We start from the raw sequence: 13,233 nt of genomic DNA on the forward strand, positions 1-13,233 counted from the left end.
TTCTTAATACCCAATCTCTCCACATACTGTTTTATATTTACACTACATTTGTCAAAAGGAATTAGAAGGGGAAGAGAAAAAGCTCTAAAAACAATCGTATTTGGATGAAGGGAAAAGACGGAAAGAAATAGTTATGAGGTATTAAGAGATTAGGAATGATTGGTCTAACTTAAACACTCCCCTAACAACCAATTCTACACGGAATGTGAACATGAACCCCTTCGTCTGAGCAATCGGATTTGCTGACCGTGTATCCTCACCTTTCTCGGCCACGGGCACATAAAATGCTGATCGAAACTCATCACAGATAGAAACACGACACGGTGGAAGTCATGCCGGTCTCGGCTGAAAGCTTGACTGGAGCCTGACAGAATTTCGCAAGTGCATTCGCAAGAACAAAATCAAGTCCTCATCAGTTCCCTCTTCTAAAGTATTGTAAACCTTTACAACGTATTCAAACTCTTGCCCATACATATGGGCAGCACATGCGGCCTTGTAAGTTAGGAGCTGAAAATTACCTGCAGGGAGAAGGCAAATGTCAAAATGAAATGCATCACGGAAAACTGATAAAATCTGACTCAGATTCAAATCAATTGAAGACCAGCGAAAACAACCACTGGCTAAATAATTAAAACTCAAACGAAGTCAAATATTACACTTCCTGATTTTTAATTAGTTGTCACTCTATCTCAAGGAGTCGCGCAATTCATCATCTTGGCCAGTCTATCGTGTGAACATCCCATCTTCAGAATACTACCCGCATCAATAAACGGCTAATCATGCGCTACGCTAACTTTAATTTTTTAAGACAGGAGTGAGTAAAAAGTTCACGATGCCTACAAAACCTGGTTTTGAATCTCCTTTTGTTAAGTAGTTGAGAATAGACACACTTAAATGGCACATTCGACATTGATTTGCACAGTCGACAAAGCCAACTTAAGGTATTATACATGACATGACATGACAAAATCCATGCAGACATCTCAGGGATAAATCAGATAAATTACCAGCTGCAATCTCTGTTTCAAGGATGCTATTGCTGAAATGACGCGTCAACCACCACCTGCACCGGAACCTCCAATTCTTGCGCAGGTCACCCCTCAGGAAATGGTCAGGGATTCTATTAAAACGAACAGAATAGTTTTGCCTAAATCCTCCTCCTTTACCATCCAGATGCACTGACATGCAATCCTCTTCATGCCTAGCAAGCTTGAGGAAACACATTGCAAATTCCCTCCATATCTGGTGTTCAGCATGCGTAGCATCCAGATGCAGAGAGATCATTTCCAGCATGGCTCCAGGATGATAATCTCCTGCATGTTATGATGGGACATTAACATAATGAAAGTTATAAAGCTTCTCGAGGAGAAGCGTCATCTGCTTTGGACGGATGCCACCACAGCAACTTCCTATGAATGGAATAATCCACCCCTAACCATGTCAATAATAGATTCTGAAAGAAGAAAAACAAAAGCGGCTGGACAATACATCTGTCTGGAAATAATCTCACAATACACAATTTTCTGCATATTAACGAGAAATGTCAAGAGTCCCAAGACAAAATTCTTAGATAAAATTTAAGTTCTCATTGTCGGAAACTAATAACCATCCAAACCCCAGTTTGTTCGCAAAGAAGATCTTAGCCCATTTGCCGACCTTCAGTGCACTGACACGTTGCCCATCTTATGAGGGATGTGCAGTATGGTGAAATTTTTCAGCTTTCTTTACCTACATCTGGTTAAATTTGTTGAAAAATTGGGGGGATGGGGATTAAAAGCGAGGCTTCATTGACATACCACTTTGATACATAGTGACAAGCCTTGCCACTGAATGACAGCACGTTGGATCCCACTTTAAGATTTCTTCATAACATGATGAGAGCTCGACAACATTTCCACGAGTAAAATGTTCCAACAGAGCAGCTCGCACTCTAATCAAATTCAAATGTAAGTTTCCACAGAAAAAGGCAGACATTGACAAGGAAATGATGATACTGAGCAAGAAAACTCTAAGGTACAAATCCAAACAAGAACATTGGGTCTCACGAATTCAGTAAACTTGTGTATGTTACTTCCAACTTTGTTTGCTTGTATCCAAAACATAAACTTGTGATAGGACAGTAGTACCTTAAAGGAAGGGCAGTATCTACATGATGACAGACCACTTCGAGCACGTTCCATGCCTCATCTACTTGTCCGCCAATCGGCAGCAACTGGCAGACAATTGGAGAAATCAAATGAGATTCTTGCAATATGATGGAGAAGCAAATGATATGGTGCATACATACAAAAACTATCAAACCAGTTAGGAGAGAAACCCAATATGTGATTTGTCTTCTGCATTTCTGCAGGATTAAGCTCACTTAGTCTTAACCATTTCAAAACACACAATAAAGTTCTGACTGCAGACAAAAAGGGAATGCCGTAATCAATTTGTTCAGGCAAGGCAGAGGCAATGTGCAAAGAAAGCAGACACTCAGAACTCTGTCTGCTTTAAGATCAAAAAGTTAAAAGCACTCTGGAGCCGTGACATAAAAATGAGCATTGACATAAGGCAATGCACCAATGGATAGGATTAGGATGACCGCTATAAGTGTAAGAAAGATTCTTTCAAAAGTATTTCTCAAGATATTTCTGGAGTCTACATCAAACAAACTTTTGCTACACCTGAATCAGAGGAAGTAGGGCATCTGATGTTGTGGGTGATGAAACAAGATCTAGTCGCAAATAATTTACTGCATCCTTGTAAGAGTCTTTAAGCATATCCTGATGCTGCTGGATGAAGTCCTCAGAATTCTTGATGTTTTGTGGCAGTCTTATGGGCAACAGCCATGAATCCAGGCCAACTATTTAAAGACCATGAGAAACACTCTCAAGAATCAATGAAGAATCCAAAAACTCCTAATATACTGTAGCAAGTGAAAGCAATAGAGGGCAAAGATGTCAACGATTTGTATTAAAGTAGTGCTACAAAGTGATATGACGGAATGTGAGTGGTATACAAAGTAGAGTAAGCTTGGCCAACAAAGTTGTTTACAAAGTGATATGACAGAATGCAAGTAAATATATAAGCAAATGCAACATATTCAACACCCGATAGAATCAGCCATCTCATTTTGGCACCAATTTCAAAAAATAGTCTTATTACACATCACTTATTCTTTGCTGAATAATAGGATGCTTAATCTCGAAATACAATGGTGAAGCATTCTGTTACACCACGAGTTAGATGCCTAGCATGAAACCAAGTGTTTAAGCTGACCAAAACGGTAAAACTATTGTTGAAAAATTATGCCACTCACCTAGATCAGATAAAGAAGAAGCACAATGAACATTTCCAACATCAGCAGACTGTGGGGCTTCGTCTTCAGAAGAATTCATGTAAAATCGTTGTGATTGGATATTATGTTGTGATTGCTCCTCCTCCAAATTATCCTCGACCTTCACAGGGACTTTTGTAGGTCTTTCATGATTAGTATCCACCGATATCCTTTTATCCTTCACAACAGAAGTGTCAGAACTGCATTGTAAGGATGTACTGGCCTTGCAACTAGAAACTGCAGGATATCCCCTGAGTTCCTGACAGAAATGTCAAATCTTTCCTCCGACATCCCAGTTTGTTGACAAGCATTAGTTTGCTCCAACTCTATCATTTGCATGTCTCTTGGGATACTCGAATACCACTTTTGATAAAATCTCAAACCCAATGTCAGATTTAAAGTTGAATCTAACCCAAGTTCTTCTTCTTCCATGAGCCTGACAAAACACAAGGGTAGTGTCAATAAAGATAAAGATTTCAATATTTTTATCTAATGTGACCTTCAAGATGCGTATTCATTACACCTTGGTTTGCAGAGCTTTTTCTATACTAAGTAAAGCTGCATTAAAGAGGTACCACCTTAGAACTAAGTCCTTATAAATGCACAATACTAACAAGTCTGGAAAATCCAAAAGCATGTAATAGTCCCTCTGTCTTGCCACGGCATGTCATGATTCAGAAAATATTAAATAAGGCACAAAGTGCGCATAAATCAAGAAAAGATTATTCCTGAATGGATTTGAGTTTTTAAGGAAGGTTTATTTCCATAATTAAAGAGAAGCCAGTCGTCAAGGATGAGTAACACATCATTCAGAAGAGAGAAAAAATCATACGATTGAGCATTCTGATATGCTCTCTCAATTTTCCCTTTAGCAAGACAAAAGAGCATGAACTCCAAATGAACTGCAAGCCAATCCTGCACATGTCAACGACCACGTATTAATAAGAGTTCGCTGACTAGAGCAGAAATAGAAACACTCAAGGAACTCAAAACCATTACATTCCAAATTATATATAAGTATAAGAAAAGAAGGTCAAAATAATGTCTTCAGGCACAAGAATTTCAATAGATACCTCTGATGGGCAATCCCTTTTTGATCCTAGCCTCGTCATCCAAGTTCCGTAAGGGTGCTGGATCCTAGTGAGCGTGATACGACTGGCTTCTATAGGCTCAAGGACCTCCGATAGCACCTGAAAAACACGGCATCACATTACGCCTGTACACAATTTTTTCAAAGAGAAGCCATTCCAAAAAACCTAGGTCAACTGCTATAAAAAAAACTGGAGCTACCACTAAGTTTAGCCTAAACATTAACACATTTTTTGTTCTTAGAGAAGCTGATTGCTGAGAAATTCCAGCTCCACAAATTACCATGCAGCCAAAGAGTGACTTCTTCTACACGATTCCCGAACTGAAAGCAATCAAGAAGCAGCGATTCTACCGTTTGCACAATAACTGTTTTCTCTTCTCGCCATATGACTAACAGTGACTAAATCGTAGCCCTAACAATCGCCGCAAAAGAAAAACACAAATCCAATAACCTAAACAGTTTAGAGAATAAAATTCCTGTCTCACCGTATACTTGAGCCGATTATGCTCAGGACACCTATCCTTGCGCGTCCCCTTCAAAAGTACGCTCAGAACCCCACTCGCCTCGGCCCAATTTTGCCTCCTCACGAGCTTGCGCAGGAGTCGATACAACCTCCGGCGGTTCTCCGACCGCAAGCTCCCCCTGCCGAGCCCGAGGACGTACAACGGCTTCGTCAGGGAAAGCATGATCCTCTTAAGCAGCCTGCCGTCGCCCGCTAAGCCGGCGCCGCAACCATCGGCTTCCACGCTCGCCGGCAACTTCCCCTTGCGACTCTCCTTGTTCTCCTCAACACCAACACCGCCATCGGCTTCCATCGCATCATCGAATTCAAACATAGCTGAAACAGCGTCTGCGATTCCTGCATGGACATTAGCATCGGCGAACTGCGATGGATATCTTCTGGCGCGATCTGATTTTATATGTTCGTGGCCAGGAACCCTAACGGATTTGGCGGTTTAACTTCTCTTCCCCGTATTTATCCGAAAAATAAATTTTAAAATATCTGAATTACACCAAAATTTCCTATATAATTCTTGAATGCTAAGATTCTCATTATACAGCATGTTTATAATTTCCAATGTTATATTTTCCTCGTGTTATGTCTAATTATAATGTATGGAGCGTCGACATATTCCGGGCTCGGACAGAACGCCGGTGACGTCGCTTCCGATGATGCGTTTGAAGCGCTCTCGATCGTCTCCGAGACGACGCTGTCCTCATCATCTTCAGTATCTGGTGATTTCTGGCAACCAGACGTTCGGGCTCTTGATCCACACGTGGTGTCTTTGCGTGGCAAACGTCCATGACAGTACCTTGAAGGGTGGTCGCGGTGGAGGCATAGGGATCAACGGCGACAAGCCGCCACTGTTGACGCTGTCATCCGAAGACTCATCGCAGTTTGGTGTCATTGTCACCGGAGTATGAGATTTCTTGATGGTGATTAAAATTTGCAGTGACTGAGGAACTGCATCTGGTTTTTGCCTTGGTTCTGTGCGGAGCTGGAACTGGCGGCGGCGGAGCGGAAAGAGCTTCCCTTGTCTTGCCCTTTTTGGATGCGAACAGGGTGTGGAACATGGACGGAGGCGACGGGGGCGGCTGGTGGGAAGAGGACGGCAGTGGCTGGAAGGCGAGGAGTGACCCGAAGTTCTCCCTGCTTTCTTGTCTCTCTTTCTTCTTCTTCTTCATCTTTAGCAAAGCTCGAGAACTCCTTGGCTGCCGCCAATCACGGAGGCAACGGGGCGGTGGCAGCAGAGGTGGCAGAGGCACCCTCGGTGCCACTGGCGGTTTGTCAACCGCATCCTTGGGCTTGTGTGTAATAGCCTGAGACGTCCTCTTCGCCTCGCGTTTTCTTTGAGCTGCCTACTCCCCCGGCGGAGGGGTGACTGGAACTTCCATTTCCTCGACTACATATTCCATCCAAAGGTCGCAGCTGTCATAGCCTCGGACGGTGTTGTCGGGTTGGACAAGGACGGCTTCTGTGTGTCTGACCATGGGCACGAACCCGACGACCCGCCGTTGCCGCTGTGACTAGATCTGCGCAAGAACCGGCAGGCGATAGGGAAGAGGACGAGGGCGAGAACGAGAGAGTCCCGGCTCATCGGCCAAATCTTAAAGAAAACAAGAAACAAAAAATAGTTGCTCGTCACATGGAATTCCAGGTTCATACTGATAGCCTATCATCAGTGTATAAGATCACCTCAAGCTAGTGAGTTTTGAGTGTGTCTTCGGACAAAGCTTGTCATGCCCCGAACCCTCGAGCGAGCCAACATCCTTCTTTGATCGTGAAATTACGATATCCCAAGACGCAATGTCGACCCATCCCTTTTCACTTTAGATCATGCACATGCGGAAGCGTATATCTCCAAACAACAACCGGATAGACAGGAAAATATACAACATATATATACACATCATCAGTAGTACATCGGGGATTAATATTGTCACGCCTCGTACCCCATTGGAACGCAACATCCCGTCACGATCGATTTTGGTGTGATGCTCCCAAGAAGCATCGCCGACCCAACGCCCAATCAGAGATCAAACACATGCAGAAGCACGTATATAAATATATATATACACCCTGACAATAAAACACATGAGACCAAGGTAGTACATTAAGTAAACAGCACCTCTGAAAATATGTATACTAGTATTACCATAGGAAACTTTTTACAAAATTCATTTATACAACGGCCGAGAAAACACACAGTCAGCAGCCACTCAGTAAAAAGGGGTCAGCGTATATCACTTCGGGCTCCTCAGCTTCCTCGACCATGGCTGCAGGTCCATCCCCACAAGGGTGCACACTAGATGACCGCTGGATGAATTGCGGTATACCAAAAAGAGGCGCTCTCCTTGGCATCCTACGGCTGGGGGTCTGAAATGTTTCGATTTACACAACCGTGAGACGAATCTCAGTGAGTTCAACCCCTAAACCTAGGCTAGGCTAGCATGCAATCTCCTGACCGGAAAATAAATATGTGAAACCATAGTGCAACAACAATCAAATAATCCTCCGACCCTGCAGGTTAGGCAGTTCAATATATAATAATCACGGCACATACGTGGTACATATTATCACACGTACGCCAATCACATGCTCATGCACCGAGGCTCACACACTCGCATACCAGTCCATGCATGTTCATGCATGCAAATGTCGTCGACATGTCACGTCTATTTCCCGGCCCACTGGCCCATACTGGCACACTGGCAATCGCCCAATTTATTATTTATTACGACTCGAGTCAACAACATTCACGGCCCGGTGCGTCTAGCCCGCTTCAAAGTGCATGAGGCGCAAAGAACCGATCCGGCCCAGTGTTTCTAGCCTCGCTTCAAAGTGCATGAGGCGCAACATCGATCTCCTTACGAACCGAGCCTGCTTCAAAGTGCATGAGGATGGTCGTCTTCCGGACATACCGGGCATCGTCCTGCTTCAAAGTGCATGAGGACGGTATCGACCCGAAGGTCATGACCCAAAGGTCCTTAGGTGATCCCACAACTCATTATTATCTGAACCCAGCGTATAACGCTTCAGGGTATTTTAGGTGATCACATGCTCATGGCAGACACGCGTTCTCGCGCAAGTTCATCACATGCCTCACTCTTGGCATACGCAATGCGTGTCCATGTTATGCAATGCAATGCACCACGAGCACCAATATAATTCAGACACCCAATGTCACAACACGTGCTTAATTGGCCCAATTAATACCGTGTGGCCTAACGTGCGATTCACAAATCAGTAAATCATTGTAAACCAAACAATGGCCAATCGCACTCCATAAAATCAGCCACACCACATACGACATAGCAGTACGAAATCAACCACAATTAAGCACAATTGACGTACAATCAGTCAACCCGGACATACCCGGTAATTTTCCAACGGGCTCCTAAATTGGTTATTCAATCCAATTAATCTCCCCAGATAATTCTCATTAATCCACTAAATTTCCAAATGATAATTTCTACCAATCCGTCATCAACCCAGTCTGAAATACACACTGATACTATCTAAGCCAGTCCAAATTGTACCGATAATACCTAAATCAGTCCAGAAAAATGCACTAATAGTCCTAATCCGGGTTTAGGAATTTTACTCACTTAATTTCTGGACCACGGCGACGGGGAACGGCAGCCGATCACTGATGAACAGTGAAACCGGCGGCGGAATTCCCGGCGCGCGTACTGTTCACGCTCACTATTCACGGTGGTACTGTTCACAGCGGTACTGTTCACGCGGTAAGGACTTGTACAGACGGGCGGAAAACGGTGGCCGGCGAAGTGGCGGTGACGGCACGGCGGCCGCACGGTCCGGCGTGAACAGTGATCCGTACGGACGCGATGAACAGTACCGTACGGGACATCGTACGGACAGGCTGGATGGCGACGTATGAGCGGGCTGGACGGCTGGGTGGCAACGGAACGACGATCAGAGCTCCGGCGAAGCTCCGGCGAGGCTCGGACGCGGCGGCGGTGCTTTACCGGGAGAGATAAAGAGAGAGAAAGAGAGGGAAAGGGAGAGAGAAAGGGCTGGACAGAGGCGGGAGTGGCTGCTAGTGGTGCTGGCTCGGCGGGGGCAGCTCCGTCTGGTAATGTTCCAGCGTGAACAGTACCAGAACGGGACAGAAATGTCCACGGCAGAACGTAGAAACAGGGAAAAAGGAAGAAGAAGTTGGGGGAAATGGCCGAATGAACTTTACGAGAGAGAGAGAGATATATATAGTCTGGTCAAACTGAGTCAACACTGCCTTGGTGGAATCCAAGTGTCAAGATCTAGAGCTATTGGACAATTTTGCCCTTGATCCAAAGGCTAGGATTCAATCTAATCCAATAATTTAGGGGTGAAATGGTCTTTTGTCCCTAACCATGGTTGACCAGACCTGGTTTAATCCCAATTAACCTTGGTTAACCCCAAAATTTTGATCAATTTTCGGAATTAAATAAAATGGTCTTAGGGGCATTTTCGTAATTTTTTCAATCCCGGACCGAAATTCCAATTTTCGCACATACGTGTTCCATATGTGCGTGGCCAACATAATATGGCGTCGGATCCGCGAAATTCATTCTTTAAGCTCTTGAAAACTGACTGCAAAGTTTCGGGAATAAAATAATATTACTTTTCCAATTTTTGTCGAAATTCCAATTTTTGGCCAAAACCACTCTAAATGTGCGTGGCCACCCCAAAATAACCTTAGCCGCGAAAAATAACCTCAAACGGCCTCCGAATCCAGCCTCGGTGCCCACAAGGGCAAAACCGTAATTTTTCACCCCCGGACCGAAATTCCACTTTTTACTCGTACTAACTCCAAACGTGTGTGGCCAGCGTAATATGACGTCAGATTCCCAAAAATAGTTTCTTAAGCCTTCGAAAATTGACATCGAAATTCGGGCCCAATTTCATGATCAAAACTCGCTCGAATTTCAATTTCAGGGTCTCTGGCTAACGGGCGGCTGTTTAGGACATACGCGTATCGACCTAGGGTTATTCGAATTACAACGGTCCCGATCATTGAGAGAATGAGAAATTATCATTAGTTCCAAAGATCACGATCGTTCGGTTCAGGTTCAGGACTGGTTGGCCACGTGCACTTTCGGTTTTGCAGAATCACCTGCGATCCGATTGTACATCGTTGGCCTTGGCCAAACCAAATCCATCACCTTTCCTAAGATCGGCCCACGTTGGCCCAAAATATTCACTCATCGTATCTCGAGATCGGTGTCTCGTTCACTGTCGAGTCCCTAGTCCACGTACCGTTTCCTAGTTAGCCATACCCCATTGGTTAGTATCCCGAGAGTGATCAGCTCTGAGTGAGACTTACTAAAATGAAATGCGAAATATTGTCAATTTTATTGATCCCGGAATTACGTCGAAATTCGGGCTGTTACAAATATATTACCAGTCCGCCAACGCCGACCTTCCCGATTACAACAACATATAGGGGTTTAACCTAGCTCCTCTATCTACGAGGACAACCTCAATAGGTATTTCCCCCTCGACATAACCGTATCACAAGGAACGCAACGCGTACTCATACCTGAGCACCTGAAAAAATGGTTAACAACAACGAATGAGATAAAATCTCAGTAAGTTAACGACCTGAGACTCAACTAGGAGGTCAACTTATCTCGGATGCACCTAAAACATGCCGCAACCTATCGATTACATATCAATAGCAAAGCAACCCCTGCTTTGCCCTAACTATTCACACGCCCAACATAAACATACGTGCCATTAAATAATTGCAAACATTCTTACCTTACCTTGGCACACACGCCCTGCACGTTATAAACTATCATATACAATCATAATGCAACAAGCATATAATGTAATCAAAATACGCAACAACTTTTCTATGCACAATGCATCAACACATGTCCCGATTATAAGGTGAAACCGCTTCGGCCAGTTCCATACCGTGCCTCACAATTTCATCCCATAATCAAGCGCAATGCCACCACAATCTTTCACGCTTATTCTGATTACTACAGTCACACCTGGGGCACGGCACAACCCGCGATATTCGCATCAGGTTGGCGGTCTTTCGATATAACCGAGTATCATCCCGCTCCGTCAGGCATGGCATCGTCTCACCCGACCACAATGACGACATATCCCATAAATGGGTTCATTCCGAATCCGATTCGTGAATGACTACATCTCCCCTGCTACCAGCGACGGCTTCCAATTACCAAATTGGGGACACCCGTTAGGGCCACGGCCAAACCTTAGGTTGGCGGTCATCCGGTATACGGTTTTCCGGTATAACCGGGCACGAAAGGAATCTTTAGGTGATCATGCACACATAGCAACACTCAGGTTCCATCATTATAATTTTCAATAGCTGATGCAAACATGATCCGTGCTAACACGTTGAAATATCACAACTTCCACACGTACAAATGTACTGAAATATTCACACGTGATTATGCACATATCAATAAATTCCCAAACTTGGCATGCTTCTATATTCAAGTATCCACAACATATTTCTCACATAAAACTTAACAAATAAACCTGACACCTCAAGGTTTATTAATTAAATACCCGTAATTCTATATTTCACCTTAACCAAACAATCCAATTTGACATACAAACCAATATATAAGGCAAATTCTAGCTTAGGCATCACAATTTAAGCCTAAAATAAACACAATTTAATTTCGGAATTTCCACAAAAATATTAATAAAATAATAATATTTTTAATTCCGAAAATTAATAAAATAATATTATTTAAATCCCGAAAATTAATATAATATTCCAACAGCTTAACAATTGATTCCTAATTAATTAACACTAAACATAATTGACTTAAACTAATCCGCTCTAATCAAGTTTAACCTACTAAGCAAGGGATTAGGGCGATAACTCCCCCGTTAGCGAATCCGACGACACGAGCGCGACGGCGGTGGCAAGAGCTACGCATTGCACAGTCTGAAAACGACACAGAACGACAACGGCAGCTGGGTCTCGGCTGGACAGCAGCTGTGGGCGGCTGTTTTGACTTGGCGGGGCTCGGTTGAACGGCAGAAAAGGCTCGGATGAGTGGGTCACGGTGGCGGGAGGTCACGGCGTCGCTGCTGGTGGTTCTACGGCAGCAACACAGCAGCTAAAGGGGCTGGAAAGCAGCTTGGTGGTGGTTGGAAATGGTGATGGCGTGAGGAAGAAAGAGAAGGGAGAGAGGTGAAATTTTGAGAGAAAGGGAGAGAGAGAGTGAAGTGGACGGATGGGGGGAAGAAGAGGGCTAAGAGAGATATTTTTGTCAATAAAGAGAAGCCACCAAAGTCTAATTTTATGATGGCAAAGCCCCCAAAGTCTTCTTCATCAATTTCTTTTGTTTTTTTGTCATAAATGTAAGAAGGGCATTTTGGTAATTTCACAAGATATAAAAATATTTATACGCGTATACGAGCTAGAATTTTGTACGGGCTCGTATAATCAAATTTGGGCTCAAACGGATTATGAATGGGCTTGACAATGCTAATGGGTTCAACTTGGGCTTGAAATTGGGCTTAATGGCTTAATGGGCCTCATTGGTCCACTTGGGCTTGCCTCGGGCCCAAATGGCCAAATCACATTGGGCTTGAGGCCCAATGTGCCTTCGTCCGGCCCACTTCCTTGTGGGCTCAAATTCTCGGCCTGCTAATTCCTTTTCCGAGAATTTCGAGTAAACCAATAAACAAGTAAATCAATTAGGTAGTGTCCAATAATTTAGTTTTGAAATCCTCGGAGATTCGACATCCAGATTCGGATTCTAATTCGTGGTAAAAATCAATCAATTGCGACTTTAGTATATCTCAAACTAACGAGCGGCTTTTAGGAGTTACGCGAATTCGATCCGTGGTTGATTCAGTATCAAACCACATTTAAGTTTTCTCGAACCATGGATGATCTCGATTGTCATGTAATTGCGAGGGGTCAATCACTAGTTCCGAAGTACGCGATCATCAGTCAATGGGTTTAGGATCATTCGCAATACATACAACGGTCAAGCGGAATCACCCGCGATCCGATTATATGCTATTGGCGAATCGTTCTATAACCATCCCTTGATCGGTTTATAATGGCTCAAAATTGTCCCTCGTCAATCCTTATAGTCGAATTGTCAATCCCTGGTTAAGTTCTCAGGTCGTGCATACTTAATTTCTTAATAACCTTTCCCTATTGGTTAGTCTCTCATGAGTGATCAATTTAGAGCGAGAATTACTAACAGTGCATCGATTAAAATCATCATTTCATTACATCCCAAATAGGGTCGAAATTTGAGGATGTCACAAAGATTGCTCGCCGGCAGGCCGTTCACTGCTGCCGTCGCC

At 43.8% G+C, this 13,233-nt stretch overlaps 1 protein-coding gene and 1 pseudogene across 1 annotated transcript; both read right to left on the minus strand.

Annotated features, from left to right (window-relative positions):
* On the minus strand, positions 1–4,693 carry LOC115668439 (uncharacterized; annotated as a pseudogene).
* On the minus strand, positions 4,631–5,341 carry LOC130138189 (uncharacterized). The gene has a single exon (XM_056311509.1). It carries the CDS (start codon positions 5,243–5,245, stop codon positions 4,799–4,801), a length of 447 nt encoding a protein of 148 aa, XP_056167484.1. The 5' UTR covers positions 5,246–5,341; the 3' UTR covers positions 4,631–4,798.
* Between the last annotated feature and the right edge of the window lie 7,892 nt (positions 5,342–13,233).

Source organism: Syzygium oleosum, unplaced genomic scaffold, assembly GCF_021117445.2.
Source record: "Syzygium oleosum isolate NSW1041296 unplaced genomic scaffold, Sole_v2.1 Sole_v2.05, whole genome shotgun sequence".
Classification (NCBI taxonomy): Eukaryota; Viridiplantae; Streptophyta; class Magnoliopsida; order Myrtales; family Myrtaceae; genus Syzygium; species Syzygium oleosum.